The sequence below is a fragment of the Agelaius phoeniceus genome, chromosome 10 (genome assembly GCF_051311805.1).
Source record: "Agelaius phoeniceus isolate bAgePho1 chromosome 10, bAgePho1.hap1, whole genome shotgun sequence".
Taxonomy (NCBI): domain Eukaryota; kingdom Metazoa; phylum Chordata; class Aves; order Passeriformes; family Icteridae; genus Agelaius; species Agelaius phoeniceus.
Genome location: NC_135274.1, coordinates 16,379,047 through 16,397,108, shown reverse-complemented (window position 1 = coordinate 16,397,108; position 18,062 = coordinate 16,379,047). Strand labels below are relative to the sequence as shown.

General features: G+C 50.1%; 1 protein-coding gene across 1 annotated transcript; it reads right to left on the bottom strand.

The window, feature by feature from the left end:
• Positions 1–4,033: 4,033 nt before the first annotated feature.
• CLDN1 (claudin 1) lies at positions 4,034–15,446 on the bottom strand. The gene is made up of 4 exons (XM_054639201.2): positions 15,128–15,446; positions 7,012–7,176; positions 6,458–6,542; positions 4,034–5,973 (listed from the first exon to the last, which is right to left on the bottom strand). Exons 1-4 carry the CDS (start codon positions 15,348–15,350, stop codon positions 5,811–5,813), a joined length of 636 nt encoding a protein of 211 aa, XP_054495176.1. The 5' UTR covers positions 15,351–15,446; the 3' UTR covers positions 4,034–5,810.
• Between the last annotated feature and the right edge of the window lie 2,616 nt (positions 15,447–18,062).

Sequence of the window (18,062 nt, the reverse complement as noted above, 5' to 3'; positions counted from 1 at the left end):
CAGGTAAATGATTATTTACAGCTGCTGCTGGGGAGCGTTGCACAAGGGGAGGGTGGAGCGCGTTCCACCGCCCTTCCCCGGCTGTGGGCAGAAAAGCCGATCACCGCCGTGATGTTCCTACTCCCCCAAGACGGAGTTAATACTGTTTACCTTGTAATAAGAATGCTATTTCTTGCCTTTTTTTTTTCCCTTGGCTGAGCTTGTTTTCAGTCTCCCCGGCTGCTGTCCTGCTGGGGCAGCTGGCTCCGAGGGCAGCCAGGAGTGCTGGGCTGGGAGCAGCAGCATCCCGTGCCTCCCACCTGCTGAACCTTGCTGGGTGGTTTGAAACTGAAAGTCAAAGCCCTTGGCTGCAGTGGGAGGTGAATCCCTGGCAGGGGAGAAAACTGGTGCAGCACTGAGCAGCTTTCACATAGCTGGGACTTTTCTAGGAGCTTAGGAAGTAAGAAAGCTTGGCACTAGCTAGTTCATGTTGTACTTCCCTCACTTTCTTCTTTTACTTTTCCATTAAAACCCACCTGCAAGCTATAGGACATTGGCAAAAGCTGTCTTTGTACCCCTCAGTCCTGAGGATCCTCTGCCCTGATGTGAAAATGAAGTTTTTTATGTCAGTCACGTCCTTTACCTTCCTGGACAAAAGGCAGGTGTGGAATTTTATGATGGGGTAGGTGAAGTACAAAAACACGATGGTAAGAATGCAGGCTTGTGCAATGTCCCAGAATGTGCCACCCAGCCTGGCTGTACCAGCCAGGAACAGCCTAGGATGGTCAGATGGACCTGCCTGGTGATGAAAACACTTTTCCAAACAGTCCTTCTCCTAGCAGGAGGGACCTCTACAACTACAGTGAATCAGGACACAATGGAAGCGGAGCCATTCTAGAGCAAGGCAAAAATATGGGAAACTTGACATCAAAATTCATGTTTCTGACATGAAACCTGCTCCTGGGACTGGGTGATGAACCAGATTAGACTGGAGGGCAGCTTCTGTGCCTCAAGGCAAACCCAGGAGATGTGTTTTCCAGGTGGATAACACATGTGTTGCCCAGGGCTTGGCCCCCAGCCCAGGCAGGACCCACCAGCTGAAGGCTCCTTTTGGCCCCTGTGGTAGCAGTGCAGGAGCACCCACAGGCTCTATAGCTCAAGGGGCTCCTGGTATCCACAGCAGGTCCCTGCAGGAAATGTAGACCCTAGGAACACCAAGTCCCTGATGCAGTATGCTAGGAATCCAGGCAGGGCTTTTCTGGAAAAGCTGTAGGAGTTGGGATGTTTTCCAATCAAGCACATGAGGCTCAACAAAGGAGTGTTTTTCCCTTTCTGCTCAGTGATGCAGATGCCTGAGCACAGGACTTCAGGAGCTGCAGAAAGGGTCAAAAGCAATATGCTATAGAAGAACAAGCTCCTTGTCACAGGCTGGACTTCTAGAAGCAGGGAAACAGCTACAAGGCAAATTGAAGAAGCAGTGGGAGTGGAGGAATGAAGAGCGTAATGAAGGGGGACGGGGAGGACACCCTTGCAATACTGTTTGTGTTGCAATCCAAGGGCCAGTTTGGAAAGCTCAGCTCAGCTGGATGCAAAGCCCTGGCTGAAACACGTGGCTGATGTGAGCCTGTGGCTCCTCTGCTCTGTGTGACACCAGCCATCTCCTTTGCCAGCTGGTGGCTGCTAAGGTGATGGGCAAACAACATTGTGGGCGAGTAATCCTGATGGGATACACACTAGCTGCCAGGCTTTGGCCACTTGTGAGGTGTGACATTGCAGGATTTATTGAAATGTCCCCACCCATTGCAGGGGCATGGACAAGGTGACAAGGAAAGGTCCCTTCCATTCCCTGTTCTGGGATTTGACTGCAGCGCTGACACTGTGCAAAGAGCTGAGCTCAAAGTAACTTTGCAAGTAGACTTAGGTGTAAGACCCTGGAAGATGCTGCTACCATTGGCAGCCTTTAGCTGTCCTTTGTGAAAAGGCTGAGACAATTTCACATCACTGTCACTTCACTAGCTGCCCCAAAGTTACTCCAAATGTCTCCATGCTCAGGACAAAGGCTCAGGCTCTGTCAGTCTGGTTACTCATCTAGATTGTAAATCTGCTTTTGAGCAGCTTCAGAAGGTTAGTGACATTTCTGGGCTTTTCTTTCGAGAAGAAGTCCTTCATTAACTTCTTTCCCTCAGTAATGCCATAATTTCTGCTTATGCCTTACATTAAAAAGATTCTGAGCTTGTATAAGTGTTTCACAAACAGCTGTCAACAGCTGTCACTAGGTCGCATTGCTATTTCTGTGATCTTAATTGTCAGTTTTCAGTGCTTTAATACTCTTCAGCTATGTGTTCAGAGCAATACAGAAAACAAAGCCAAATTTATTACAAGAAGCTCATGTGCAAATCAGAAACTGAATCTGAAAAAGGCATTGGGCATGGATGATTTCTTAAAATTATTCAGTTGGAGAAGCCAAGAAATCCAACAGGCTGATGCTATTCCAAAAACATCTTGAGGTCTCTTACTCCTTCAAAATATCTAAGCAATATAAATGAGCATGTAATTCCTACTGACAGTGAAGTTCTCTGCATAGTGTACAGAGCTCTGGCACAATGTGAATAATAAATATGATATGGAAGAAGGTGCCAAAAAGCAGTCAAAGTTCCCATTGTCTGCAGACACAAATGCCATCATTTCATTGCAAGATGGCTTTAGCAGCAGGAATGTCAGTCATGTGCAAAGACTGAAATCCAGTGAGAAACTCCCCCAACTTTCAACCCATGCAACTCCTTTCCTATGCAAACTACAGCAGAGATGGCCAAAGGGTTGTAGGAAACATGGCCAAGTAGAATTGCATGATCATGGCAAAAAGGGAGAGGAAATGAAAGTTTGACTTTGAATTTTGTCCAGTTAAAATATAGCAAACAAACAAACAAGGTAGCCTCTGGCTCCTGCCTCTGTGCCAGCCTCACACACAGAGCTGCATCTCCTGCAGTGCTGCTGAGAAGTCCTAGTGACCATTTTAGAGGTGGATTTGCTTTCCTCTTTTCTTCTGCCCAGGAAACCTCAGAGTAGAAGTTGCAAGAGTCCTTGGAGAGGGAGAGAACATGAAAACATGGGAAAAAATTAATCTCAATGGAAATCCTTGACTAATTGACAGGTTGGAATAAGAATGACCATAGACCCCAAACTATGCCAGGCAACCAGCCTGCTCCAGGCACTGCAAGCTCACTCAGCCAGCCACATGCCTGGCTGTTTTGCTCTGCCAGCTTTACAAGGCCTAATTAGCTTTGTTCCTATTGTTTGTAATCACAAAAGCAAACAGCCCTTGGAGAGTGAGGGACTAGAGGCAGCTCCTTGAGGGAGCTTAAGAAAATGTTTTAAATACAGTTTGCCCCTCATCACAAGTACTTAAAAATATGAAAGGGATGAACTCAAAATCCCGATGAAGAGAAAAAGGTTTCAAGGGCAGGTGGAAGCAGAGGGATAGAGCCTTGTTATCTTGGGGAGGTATCAGTGCAGGTTGTAAGACCCATGCCCAACAGGAACCACTCTCTACCTGGCCTGCAAGAAAGGTTGTGCTGTCACAATAGAAGCACAGTACACTCCCTGAAGGGCCTTAAAGTGAGATGAAGGAGTCACACATGGATCAGCAGAACTCTCCCTGCTCTGAAGGCAGAGCACCTCTCCTGGGAACACCCTGGCTCTGTGTCCCATCCCTTCCCCATTCCTGCAGCTCCCACTCCCCTGCCAGGGACTGTCTGCCTTCCCCCTGCCCCTTCCTGCTCCACCCAGGGTGCAGCCTGCCTTGCCGAGGAGCAGAGCAGACCTTCTGGTTCCTGGGCTGCAATCGGAGCAATTACTGGGTGAGTTTCTGCCAGAGGCCACAACTGCCTGACTCACTGCAGAAGATCTGTCCCCACCTAAGTCTGCTGTAGATACACACAGCTAAACAAGCTCCATCCTGGCAGGCAGGCTCCCAAAAGCCCAAGTCCCCACTTTTCACTTCCACGTGCACTGTTCCAAGTTCTGCTCAAAAACAAGAAATGAAGTAATAGTCTGATTTTCCTTAAAAAAGTCCATTTATTGAAATTGTTTAAACACTTTGTACAAGTTCCCAGTACAAGCATCTGCTCCCTGGCTCAGGGTTAATGCAAATACAAAAGCACAGACTTCAGCAGCTCTTTAATGTGACCTGAGCTGCCACCTCCCAAGACAAGAGGTCTCCCGAGGCAGCTGCTGTGCACAGGCAATTCCCCATGGAGAAGGGGAAGCCACATGGCCCAGCTCCAAGTACAGGCCAACAGCAACTCAAGCCTGAAGCAAATGCTCTGGTTGGTTTCTTTTAGTAACTTTATGCTGCAGGAGTCAGGTACAGAGGTACAAGGCTTGTACAGACCACCAACGTGGTACACAGCTCAGCCAGAGGCTCTCCCTGTCTACGGAAGGAAATCAGGAGATCTGATGCCTCTGAACATATACACAATTATAAAGCCTGGTCAGAAGCACCAGTTTCCTTCTGGAGCTTTGGAGAAGTGGCACCATCCCTCTAGGAATCACAAGACTTAACTCCTAGCATCAGCCAACACCAAGTGACTGAGTGGGTGTTTCAGGGGAAGGGGTGGGAACCTTTGATGAACAGCATTATTATTTTTTTAGACATGATTTAATATGCAAGAATGGCTATATCTTTAAAATGGTTGTTTCTTCCTCTTTGGTGAACCTGGATTACAAGCAAATGCCATAACCTTTGGGTCAGTTTTCTTGGAATTTGCCTTCATATCATCACTGGAAGTGTTTACAAGAAATAGACAGGATGGAATGGCAGTGTGTGAGGTATCCTTGGGGAAACATCAGGGAGTGGCAGTGCATTCAGTTTGGTTTAACACAGCTAGCTGCATCAGGCAAACAGAGATTGGGAAACTAAGCCCAAATGAGAAAGCTTTGAGGAAAAGGAGAGTGTGAAAGGTGACCTGTAACACACACAGGGATAAAGCTTCAAGCTCAGCTGCCAGGGCGGGAACATGGAGAAACAATCACTGGCAGCACTCGGTGTCTAAGGAACAGCCACAGCCTCACCACAGACACACAGTGAAAACAGAAGGCAATCCTTTTCCTTGAGCTCTTCCCTGGCACCAGGGAAACCTGCAGATGCTTTGGGAGTCTGGTAACTTCTGTGGTCTCTACCTTACACTGCATCTTCCATTAGCCAACAGCATGTGCATGGACAGTGTGGATTTCCACTTAAGCCACAGCAATTTGTTTCTGACCCTTTGTCTGCATGGAAAGGAGGGTGCTGAAGATGATGCCAATAAGACAGTACAAGAGCATTTTACATCTCCAAACATTCTTACATGTAAAGCCTTTTCCCCAAAATTATGTTTCCCCTTAAGCTATTGGTTTCATCATTCTGTATATAATATATATTCCTTTAATTTCTACACACACCACACTGGGCTCTAACTTAATGGGATATGGGACTGAATTGTTACCATCTATTTAAAAAAAATAAAAACAACCAACTAAAAAAAGCACCAACATCCGTCTATAAAAACAGTATCATTTTCCCTTTTACTCCCAAATACTAAACTTAACCCAAGCTTGGAGGTTTCATCTTTCCAGTGGCAATACCTATGAATCTAGGCTAGCCTTCCTCCACGGGCTGGGAGAGAAAGGAGAAGTTACGTCCAGTAGCAAAGAGGATTACAAAAATATACACATTTTTGGGAGAAGAGGAAGGCAGAACCTAGAGCCTGGACTCTGCTCAAGACAGTGGCATTGTAGTGTCCTCTCCAAAATGCTTTCACTACCAGTGCTGGTGGCTCCTCTTCTTTGTTTCATTATACATAATCCTTCCCTGTGGAGGAGGCATTTTTTGGGTAGCCTCGGGTGGGGGGATATGAAGTTTCTCTCCGTGGACAGGAGCAGCAGAGGAAGGATCCCCCCAGTATGGCCAGAGATGAAGCTGCCCAGCCAATAAAGAGAGCTGACCCAAACTCAAATCTGGAGAAGAAAGAAGGGAGAAAGTGAGAATCACTGTAATCCCAAGGTATTACTTGCAGTTATACATTCACACATAGCAGGAGGAAGCAGAAGCTGGGATGGATGTGTTTCCTATAAGGCAGCAGCTTGGAGCAGTCAGGCTTTGTTGACCCTCAAAGCTAAGTGCGGGGTTTCTCCAGTATTTTGGGTCACCCCCAACAGCTGCAGGCCAAGCACTGTGCAAACCAGCCCTTTAGCACATAGTGGGGCAAAAATCACAGAAGTCCCAGCTGTGAGGTCTCTGGCAGTGATGTTACCTTAAAGCCAAGACCTAAGAGCCACATGGAGAATGAGATCTGGTCCCAGCTCTTTCTGTACAGCCTGAAGGCAGCCCAGCTAGTTCAGAAAATTCCTTTCTTTGTTTTGAGTGACTGCTACCCAAACCTAAGCCCTGTGAGTACTTGTCATGCTAAACTATAGTGTGTTACACCAAATGGGTCAGTACCTGGTGTTGACAGGGGTGAAAGGGTCATAGAAGGCCCGAGCCACTCTGTTGCCGTACCACGAGGTGGCCACCAGCGCTGCCAGACCTGCACACAAACAGAACATCATGTCATGGCTTAAGAAAAAACAATCAGCAAAATCACTGCAAAAATAAGGATGCAGCAGAATCAGCATCTGGAGTAAAGCTGAGCTGCTGCTACCCTGGAAGTTCTGAGCTGTTCCATTTAGTGCTGGTTGGGAGAGAAGTTAAGAACAGATTTGAGGCTTCCCACAGTTACACTGCAGCAAAGGCAGGACTGCTCTGCTGACAGCCTTTTCTCACCGAAGCAGGGTCAAACTCAGCTCTGCCAACAGATATGGACAGCATGAAGTCCATATGGAGATTGTAATGCCAGTACCAAAGTGCCTCAGGTAGCCTGAACCAAAGTCCTCTAAGGAGTTCCCAGACCAAAATACTCTTGGAGCAACACATCAAGCCCTCCCACATCCTGCACAGGATATATGGCACCTAGGAAACAGCACATTCAACACTCAACACATCTGTATGTTACCAACCTGAAATGATGAAGATCACCCCACCGAAGACAGCCATCCTCATCTTCTTCACCTGGTCATCTTCCATGCACTTCATGCATTTCATGCCTGTCACAGCAACAAACATTCCAACGAGCCCCAGGAGTATTGAAGCCACCATCAAAGCCCTTGTGGCCTGCAGACTGCCTGGAAGACAATAGGATTTGAGTTACCCACAAAGTAAACTCAAGATACAAATCAAAATTCAAATTACTGGACTCAACAATCTTCTATCTAAATATTCCTGCTCCCTAATACACAGGATACAGCCAAGCAAGACATGCCTTCTCAGCTTTAGTCTCAAGGTTGCCATGCATCAGGATCAGAGGGCTCTCTGCCTCTTCTAAAATGCAAGGCAAACAAGGGCATGCAGCGGCCTTTTGCAGGAAATGACCTGGGAATTGCCCTCAGACATCTTTTGTTCCTTGATCATTTGAATCCCAATTGGAAGGGCATATCTGTTTATCAAAAGAAGTATTCAGATTTAGGCTCTACCTTGACAAAGTACTTAACACATGTTTTAATATGAATAGTGACATACATATGAATAGTGCCACAGCAGACAGCAAGGCCCATTTACTGCTCCACACTTCCAAAACCTGTCTTTTATACAAATAACTCAGTGCTGATTCAGATGTTTTTTGTGCTACATTCTCAGTTTGAGTCCCAGAGGGTACAAAAATACAATGGCAAAAGAAATAGGACTTTCCCAGACAATTGAAAAATACCTTGTTTTCTTTTCTACATAAAATATTTAACCTAATTGACTCAAAGATGCTTAAATCTTTAAGAGCTTCTTGTGCTTTTGAAGAGTTGGAACATGGGGTGATGCCTCTCATAGTGAGTTCTCAGCAGACAGACTTGATGTACCTCGGGATTTGGTTTTTAAATGGAGTCATCTGAAGGCATGAAGACACACTAATCCTGTGAATGGGAGCTACTGAACTTAGATTTTCTTGATACCAAAGAAAAGTAGTAATGTAAATCAAGTCATTACTAAAAAAACCCCTCAGGTGACAAAACACCTGACTAGCAGTGAAATAAGAGCCTGAGCTTCATTGTCTGGCAAATCAGGTTTGTTTGAACAGAATGAATTTTCATACACAGGCCTGTAAAGCCCTGAGAACAAACAGGGCTAGTTAATAAAATGAATAAGCTCCAAGGAGCATGCTGTTACCAAGGCACAGGTGTCCCCTGACACAGAATCTCAGGTCTGAAGCTCACCCCTCAAAACACCCTGACTGCATCCTGGTAGAGCTCTGCACAACATTTCAGGCTTGAACTGCAAGATTTAAGTCTTCAAAAGAGCACCTGCACACTCAGTCAGGGCTGGCATGGTGAGCCCATCTGAGTCCCTGCCCCAACAATGGGCTCTGTGGCCCAGTCTGAAACTCAGAGCTCAGACCTGGCCAGGAGGAGAGCAAAGCCCCACAGCCATCCTCTGCAGCTTCTTTACTACACTTGGTCCCACAGAGCTGCTGGTGCAGGAAAACTCCTGTGACCCATACCAACACCAGACTCTAACTCTGCTCTAAAACAGATCTGGATCTGCCCCTTTACACACAACCTAATTGTTCTGTAAACACATTATGAAACCAGTTACAAACAACACAACAAAAAGACCATCGGAGGAACAGGAAGGAACACACTTTCATGAGTGTTGGCTTTCTTGGGAAAAATTCCTCAATCAGCTTGGCTAATATCATCTCTCACTTCCTTCAAAGGGGAAGGTGACACACCTCTGCACCACCCATGTGTTAATCTAAGCCCATCTGCTGCGTGTACAGAAACCCATTAACAAAGCCAGTTGTCACTTTAGCATAAATCACCACTGCACTATCCAAACTCGTTTTTAATTGATTTATCTCCAGTGTCAGAGATTACACTCCAAAAGTAATTTCTACCTTACAAAAGTGATGCCAGCGTTCAGAAAGGCTTCAGCTGACAGGCAACCAATTCAGCTGCCATACATTTAAGGCTAAATTGTGCCCCACAGCAGAAGCTCTGGAGAGGCCTATGGCTGAGTACCAGTTTGTACGAGGCATGGGAAACCCTGTGTTCTGCAGAGGTACCAAACCTGTTTTATCAAGACTACAAGAAGTTTGGCTCAGTCTTGCTGCAGAAGAAATTACTCTATAGGAGAGGGTTTTGGAAGAGTTCTTTTGTGAAGCTCAAAATAGGCAATGCTATCTCTAAAAACTAGAAAAACAGTCATAAGGGTGGAAAAAAACATTTCACCTTCACACACAGTGCCAAGGGACCAACAGAAGAAAATGCTGGAAAAAGTTTCTATGACCTCTAAAAATCCAACTATGAAACACACCAAAATCTCAATATGTATAAGTATTAACTGGATGCATGCCACAACAGCTTTGCAGAAGCAGCTAACAAAATACAGCATTGTGAGCATTCCCCAGGGCTGCCCACTCTCAGCAGATGCTGCTGGGACAACTCCTGGTGCCCTCACCCCCTCCTCATGCATGGCTCACAAAGGGACAGAAACACGGAGGAAACTTGCAGTGGGACAGCAGAACAGGTTCTGCCCTTGCAGAACATTCTGTTCCTTTGTCCCAAGAAGCTGAAATGTGACATGGCTGTGTTAGCCAACCATCCTCCACCTGCCCTGTGCTCCCAGCACAGCCTGGGAGGCAGGGCTTTTGTCCTCCGATCACTTTTGCAATGTGTGCAGTGCACTGGCCACAGTTAATCATCATACAAGCTACCAGTTGGTAACTACACATTAACAGACACGCTGTCAATGGAAGCTGCACATCCAGGGGCTGAGAAAGCTACTTTAATAATAGTTCTGTTGTTCACACGGGCTTTTCCAGATGCTTTAAAAATCCAAAATTATACAAGTACAATATTGTCTCAACCTGCTAAACAGGACAGGCTGCTGACAGCAAGTAGAAGTAATCCACTGCAATTTAACTTTACAACTTCTACCATATTAGAGGGAAAACAGGATTTCCCCCACACTCCTTGCTGCTGCAACTGTCTCACCAACAGGAACAGGAAAACCCAGGCAGTCTTGGGAGCCCTTGGGGAAAAAACAGTCCTACACAAGGTGAGACAAAGTGGCCTGGCACCAAACAAGAGCTGTCAGATGGCAACAGTATTTTGTCAATACAAACCAGTATTCACTCTGAAGCCAAGCCTTTTGATTGCTGGTTAGCAATGAGAGACATGGTCTGAAAACCCTGTAGCAACAAAGCAGCAAGAACTGAAAAACAGAGGCTTAAAATGCCTCATGACAATTAATAACAAATGTGCATTCTACAGGGCATAAATAAACCCCAAAGTCCACAAACATGCAGCTGCAGCTCACACCTGTTTCACAGAATAAACCCTACATCTTTTAAAAAAATACTAACAAACCATTCAGAATTATTGTTAGTGGTTTTGGACACAAACAACCTTATTCAGTTTATCTGAGGCCTAAGTAATATGCTTTCCTTCCCACAACTATCATTAACTGAGAGAAGTAATTGCTGGTAACTGCTTAGTTATATAAAAATACTTCAGCACTTCACCTGCAGATGTTTGAAGGCTTTCTCTATCATCTCATTTCCTTATTCAATCTGTTTATGTCACTTATATTACAGAAAAGCTGTTGGGAAAGTGCCATGGGATTTTTGTAATGCCTGTTTGTAAGGCAAAATTGCTGTAATGGCTTTGTGTGCAGATTATTCTCTGATATGGATGCTCATCAACTGCCTTAATTTAAAATAAGGACTTTTCCTTCCCTTCCCATGGGCCTTCATCCAACTAACTGATGACAAAATACAGGTGAAACAGATGCTTTGCAGTTTCCTCTAGTCCTTATGAGGGAAGTTCCCCAGGAGTTACAAGCAGCCCTGCAATACAGGAAGCATGTTCCACTGCCCACCTCTGAGAGAAGCCAGCAGCCTTCAAAGCCTTCCCACCGGGATTCCATGAAAGCTGGATTCCCTGGAAGGAGCAAGAGCTGAGATCCTGCAGGTCTGCCCTGCCAGCATGTGAAAGTTACTTTTGGTTAGTAGACAGGGGACTGAAGATCTGAGCAAGCTTCAGAGGTGGCCAGCAAACATCCCTCTCACAATTTGAAGTTGTTCTCAAAAGCTGCTAATAGCTTGGAGGCTTTCAACCCCCTTACCAGACCCTGCAAAGGCCCACCTTGCATACCCAGCAGCAGAATCCAGTCTGGACACTTTCAAAGCACCTCCCCTACAAGTCTAAATGACCATACTGAGGTATCCAGGCAGGACAGGGACTCTGGGTCCTGTTTTTTTTAACAAAATGGGAAGGTTAGGAACTCCCCACTGCATGTCCAGTGCACAAGAGGCAAGTTCAGTAGGTAACAGTGGCCTTGTACTCTGCATATTTGAAAGCAAGTAAGGTTCGATGCCCTCCTACCCTCACTGACAAATAAAGATTGGTAAGACAAGCACGATACCACCACTTCCAGATTCCTGGTCAGAGGAGACCTGGGCAGCCTGTTTTCCCACAAAGCCTGGAAGTTCCCTCACCAAGAGATTTAGTAACACATAGTAACACCAGCTACTAAAAGCTGCTTAGAAGCTGCCTGTAGAGCAATAAAGCCAGTCTATTGCGACAGACTCCATCCATCCCCTCCTGCAGACACACCAGGGCCCTGCACAGGAACAGCCTCGGTGGCATTCCAAGTAACCCTCTACCTTCTCAAAGCCGGCACAAATGAGACTGTTTTATCACTCAATCACAATTTTTCATCGGGAAGGAACAAGGATTGAGAAACACAGTAGCAAATTAACCCTTAACCCACAGGAAAGCACAGATACCAGCAGGTTCTACCTGCTTAATCAAGCTCTAAAGATGGAGAATTGGACACATGTCCCTCATGCTTTGTCTGTCCCTGGGCCACCATCCCAACTCCCCTACCACCAGAACTGAGCAGCAGTAACCTGAGCATGAACCGTTCCTTCCCCCCACCCATTCTCTTCCCCAGCTCCTGGAACAGGCTCAGCCAGGGTGGTAAAGGTGTAGGAGGGAAGATTTCACATTTCAGCCATGTTGCTTGACCCAGAGGGCATTCAAAACCTTGTTTATTTTCTGGGCTAGGGCACAAAGGCTCATTGTGGATGTACTAGGTTTGGTGATGAAGTGATAGATGAGTCTCAGCTTGTCTCAAACACAGAACCTCTCCCAGCAAAATCAAACAGGTCGATGAGTATCTACAACTAAAACAGCCTAGACAGGATCCAGAACAACATCTGTCCTGAACAGGAGAATGTGGTTAGGTGGGGCTGGAAACTTTCAGAGACAGGTACCAGGAGCCCTACTCCCTCGTGTCTGGGACCATCCCCCTGAGACCCCGAGGAGCACAAAGCTGGGCTAAACTCCATGGACCATGCTGGAGGGCCACAAGAACAATGCTGAGGCTGTGCAACAAAGCCTTGTTGCAAGGGTGGCATTTGTTGCCTCTATGTCTGCGTGTGGCCACGCACTGCTTTTCACGTAAGCCAGCAAAACGCAGCCTTTCTGTCGCCTGAATAGGAGCAGTGACATAAGCCCTCAGCTGAACACAGCTGCGGGAGAAGTGCCAGCACGGGTGCACTCCAGCAGCGTGCCCACACGGGAGGCTGGAGGCCCCTCGGCTGGCTAATGGTGCTCATCAGCTTGTGCCAACCCCATCTCTGCCCTGCAGCCGAACACCGACACGTCCAGAGGAACAGCAACAGCTACCGGATGTTCCAAAACTTGCTGGCAAAGCCTTCCAGCATTCCCACAAACACGAGTTACTGCAGGTGCAAGAAGGTTCAGTCCTTTCTACAGGGACAAAGTAATTACAGATCTGAGCCTCTCCCATCAGTGCATGCGGCTCTGACATGTGGCTCAGAGCACCTGGGGCAGATGAAGCCCCGGCAGGAAAGCACGGCCAGGCAGAAGTTCTGCCCACACTGCTGTGCCACCTTCACCAGGACACAGATGAATGCAGTAAGGGAGCTCTCCACGGCACCTGTCCCGGGGTGTGGCTGTTGAGTGGGTATAAATGGTTTGGGGGGGGTTGGTTTTTGGTTTGTTTTTTTTTTTTTTTTTTGGTTGGCACCTCCACTCAAACCAGAGCTGCTGGTCCCAACCCAGGCCTATGTGACTGCAAGACCTTGAAGGGACACCAGGAGGGAAAACGAAAGATAAGGTGTATGTCCCCAGGCATGATCTGCCTAAAAGCGGGAAAGGCACAGCCTAAGCAAGCTGAGGGAGCACAAGAACGAGGAGCCCTTTTGCCAGCCCTCACTGATTTTCCCCGTGAAGATAAATAACAGGGAGATCATAGGGTGTGTTGAGAATTCTCAGGCACACCGTCCTGCAGAGCTCGGCGAGAACATACAAGGTCGCCACAAGCTCAGCCTCGGTCCCTGTCACTCCCTCCCCTGGAAGAGAAGGGCCCGCATTGTTGGCCGGACAAAGGTGAGGGGAGCAGCTGGTTTCGGTGCTCGGCCATGAATGGCCAGGTCAGGAGGGCCTGGGGCAGGTTTTGGGGAGCCTGTTCAAGGCGGGCTCCATTTACAGCACAATGGGCTGCACACAGCCCCCGAGGCAAGGTTACCTTTCGCAAGCCATCCAGGGGGGTGGATGGAGATTCCTCAGCCACTGCTGGCATCTTCGCCCCCCACCCCCAGTGAGAGATAAGAGGATTGAGGCTGAGCTGACACATAATTAGCACCCGGAGCAGTCCGGACTGCGCGCCCAGCCCTGCCCCGATCAGCACAGCCCCGCACCCTGCGAGTGCCGAGTGGGTGCGAAGCGCTCCCGATGGGCGCGACCCGCACCTCCTGCGGGGCTTTGGGGCAGGGAACAGCCGGGAGAGACAGACGTGGGCTGGCCGCGAAGGTGGCTCCGGCTTCACCGCGTGACACACGGGAAGGGCTGGTGGCAATCGGACTCGGGGACACTCCCCGCCGACATCGGTTTACGTGAAACTGCCTGCTCATTCTTTTGGGAAAGAGAAGGTGACCAAAGTGGCAATTATTATTTTATTAATTAGGGAGGGATGAGGGTGTTCCAGGACTCGCGATGAGACAAGGGATATTGAGAAAGTATATTTAACCCCTTTCGGTCTCAGCCTAAGTTATCTGCCCCAGCGCTCTAGAAACAGCCCTCTCTGAGGCTCCAGCTCGGCTTGAGCACCCGAATGACCCCCAGCCGGCCAGGCTGATACCCCTGTGCCCCCCCAGCCGGCCAGGCTGATACCCCCGTGCCCCCCGAGCCGGCCAGGCTGCAGCTCCTGCCTGTACACCATGGCTTCACCATCCCAGGACAAGATAAGAGATCCAAATATTATCTTGGCATACTGGCCTGCCTAAAAGCTCCAGGCAGTGCTACCTGGGCAGGAGGCCAGCTCACCTGCCAGCCCTCAGCTTAAAAGCTCCGCGGGAGCAGCAGCGACTTTCTCAGAGAACAAAAGACCAAAACAGCCAAAGGCAAACGGGACCCGTGCTCCAAGAGCCCACTCCGGCCACGCTGCGGAGCGCTGCTGCCCAGCGACGGCAGCCCAGTCTCTGGGCTGGACCTCCACAGCCAAAAGCTCTTGTTCGCAAACACGGCGCTTTCCGGAACGCACGTACAGAATCTCACCCTTCCTCCCCCCGGGGCATTTTTGGGGGGACGGGCAGCGGGCAGGGGGATGCGGGGCAGCTCCCGCTCCTGCCCAAACACTGCCCCTGGAGCGCCCCCGCTCCTCTCCCGGGGAGCCCCAAGAGGCACACATCCGACCTCCGACAGGATGAGGAGTCATGAAAGAGATGGGGGACCTGCACCTTCAACCCTGAAGGGACAGGCTGAGTAAATTCAACAGGACAGAGACCGTGAGACCCGACAGCAGTGGCATCCCGTACGCGACAGGCACCCGGGCGGGGGCGAGGGATGACGACGGAGATGGGACATTGGACGTGCAATAGTTCTGGCAAACCCAGTCCAAATAGTTCAGCCTGAACTTCGACGCGACCGACACCGGGTAATGACCCTGCGGGACTGGCCCCCTCCGCCCCGACCGAAGCCAGAGGCGCTGAGGCGGAGGGGACAGCCCCGACGGGACGGACACTTCGACACTTTCAGCACCTTCCCAGCCCCAGCTTACCTTCCAGCTTGAGCAGCGAGTCGTACACCTTGCACTGGATCTGCCCCGTGCTCTGCATGGCGCACGACATCCACAGCCCCTCGTAGAGCGCCTGGGCCGTGACGATGTTGTCCCCCGCGTAGGATGCCATCTTCCACTGGGGCATGGCGGTGCTGATGATGATGCCGATCCAGCCGAGGAAGGCCATGACGAAGCCCAGGAGCTGCAGCCCTCCGCTGGCCATGTCTGCGGGCTGAGGGGACGGACAGACGGAGGGCGCGCGCCGCTCTGCCCCGCGCGCTGCGCTGCTGCTCTGCCGCCCGCGCGCCGCCCCGCGCGCCTCTTGAACCCGCGCCCAGCGCGCCCCCTGCCGGCCGCGCCCCGGCCCCGCCCCGCCCCGCGGGGGCCGCGCAGCCCCGGGCGCGGCCGGGAGCGACCCTCCCTCAGGGGAGTGACCCTCCCTCAGGGCCTGTGACCCTCCCTCAGGGGAGTGACCCTCCCTCAGGGCTGCTGAGCCCCCGCACCGCACCGCACCGCACCGCACCGGGCGCGGCCGGGAGCGACCCTCCCTCAGGGGAGTGACCCTCCCTCAGGGCCCGTGACCCTCCCTCAGCGCTGCCGAGCCCCCGCACCGCACCGGGCGCGGCCGGGAGTGACCCTCCCTCAGGGGAGTGACCCTCCCTCAGCGCAGACTGACTCCCCGCACCGCACCGCACCGGGGGCGGCCGGGAGCGACCCTCCCTCAGGGGAGTGACCCTCCCTCAGGGCCCGTGACCCCCCGCATCGCCCCGCACCGCACCGCGCTGCCCCTCCCTACGGAGGAATGATCCCTTCTGTGCCCCACAGGGCGGCTGCGTTGGCACCCCTGGATGTTTAGGCACCTCGAAAGGGTGCCCTAGTTGTGCCCTGGTCTGCCCCCTCCTCGAGCTGGGGGTGCTTTCCTTGCGGCTGGCAGCCCGCCGCTGTCCTTCAGCCGCTGGAGCTGTAAACTTGGCTCTCCGGGTCTCCCTCCGTCCCTCCCGGAGCCAGCACAGCGGGCAGGGGAGTGGGGGACAGGGCTGTGCCAGTTCCACCTGTCCTGTGTGTGTGACCCCGTCCCAGCCCCGCTCAGTGCCGCCAGGCAAGGCAGGGGGCATTTCCCCCGGCAGATTCGCTGCCTGGCTCCTGGACACGCAGCACGCGTGGGATAACCAGGCACAGAGGAGGCAGTAGAGCTGCCATGGGAATCATGAGCACTCTGAGTTTGAAGGGCTTTCAGAGAGGCAGCTGTGCAAACACTCATCATCCACGAACAAATCCAAACTTTTGAACCTACCATTTTAATAAGGACGGTGCGCCTCTGCATTACTGGGAGAAATTTCTCTTCAGTGAATTGCTAAGGTTTATTGAACCAGGAGATTACAGACCAGGAAGGAGTGTCCTGTGTCTTGGATGTGTGTTTGTCCAGTTTCTCTAGTTTCCCTTTCTCCTGCGCGAATATTTGAATATTGACGCATCATAGCAGGCAAAGTGAGGAAATGATGTCTCCTTCAGAGGGCACAGCATGGGCTGGGTGGTGCTGCCCGCCCTCACCGCAGGCTGGACAGAGGGGTCCTTCAGCCTGGACCTGCTATAATCCCAAACTCTGAGATAAGCAGGTGATAATTCCTGATAAAGGTCCTGCTGGAGGTAGGGATGGGGTTGCATTGTTTTGACACCGTGTTTTGCTGCATTCTGATGACTTAGGAGATTTTGCTGGAGCTGCTTCCTGAGATTTGCAAACAGACAAACAAACAGACTCGTGATTACCTGACCAGTCCTGTGCAATGCCAGGGGGGTCAAAGGGGAGAAAAGCCACTGCAATCTTGCTCCACCGGCCAGAGACAAAGCAGAGCTGGTTTGCTCTCAAAACACTTGTGGCTGCGGGTCTCCAGTGTCCAGGCAGCAGTGCTGGTGTGATGAAATCCACCCCAGTTGCCTGGTAGCAAACTTTTCCAGTTATGCCTTATTTCACTTTTGAAGGATTAGGGAACTGTGATTCTGCATGTGAATAAATGGTGTTTTCCTGTGTCTCTGTGCACCACAGTTTTATACTTCTGGGAGTGGAGAAGAGGAAAGCAGCAAAGTTTTCTTTGGCAATGCAGAAATAACAAAGTAGCTGCATTTATCTGTGTATTCATGAAGAACTCTGATACAGGGAGCAGGAGAACCAGCATGGTGCTGGCTGTTGGAGCTGATTCCTGTGAGGAACAACTCCTTGCCTGGTAAAGAGGTAGGGTAGAAACTCATGTGGACCTGAGGAGAGCAGAGTTAGGAGTGTCTGGATTTGATTGTTAACATCTGCAGAGTCATTTCAGTCTAACAGTGTCCATCTGCACAGGAATGTGCAGGGTTCCTGGTGCTTCAGAGCACTGAACTGATTCACCCCTTACCTGACCCTCCTGCCAGCCCCTACCCCGACAGATTGGGCAGCTCCTCACTGACTCCTGCAGTGCAAGGTCAGCTCTGGACAGGGTTAAAAGTTACCAAGACACTTTTAGAAGGTTTAGATCCTTTGTCTACAGGCTCTCAGCAGCCAGGAGGGGGAACAGAAGGAGGAATGGGAAGGTCTTGGACTTTATACTGAGCCTTCTAGGAAAGTACAGGGAGGAGTCCTGGGTACCAATGATCTGATTGCATGGTACTGGGAGGCACATCAAGACTGATCTTGGGGAAATGCATGCACCAGCATGTGATGCATGTTGTACCACCCTGACCATGCTGCTAGCTCTTGGATGGACTGAAATTTACGGCCACTGTGTCCTTGGGAATTTTTGGCTTAGGGTTGATCTTAGAATTCATCCTCATGGCACTCTGGGGACAGTTTGTGCCAAAACTGTCTGTAGTGTGAGTCTGACTGCTTGCTCATACTGTAGGAGAGCATTTGTGCTCAGTGTCTTCCCCTTCCAGAAGGACATGGAACTTAGACTGGAAACAG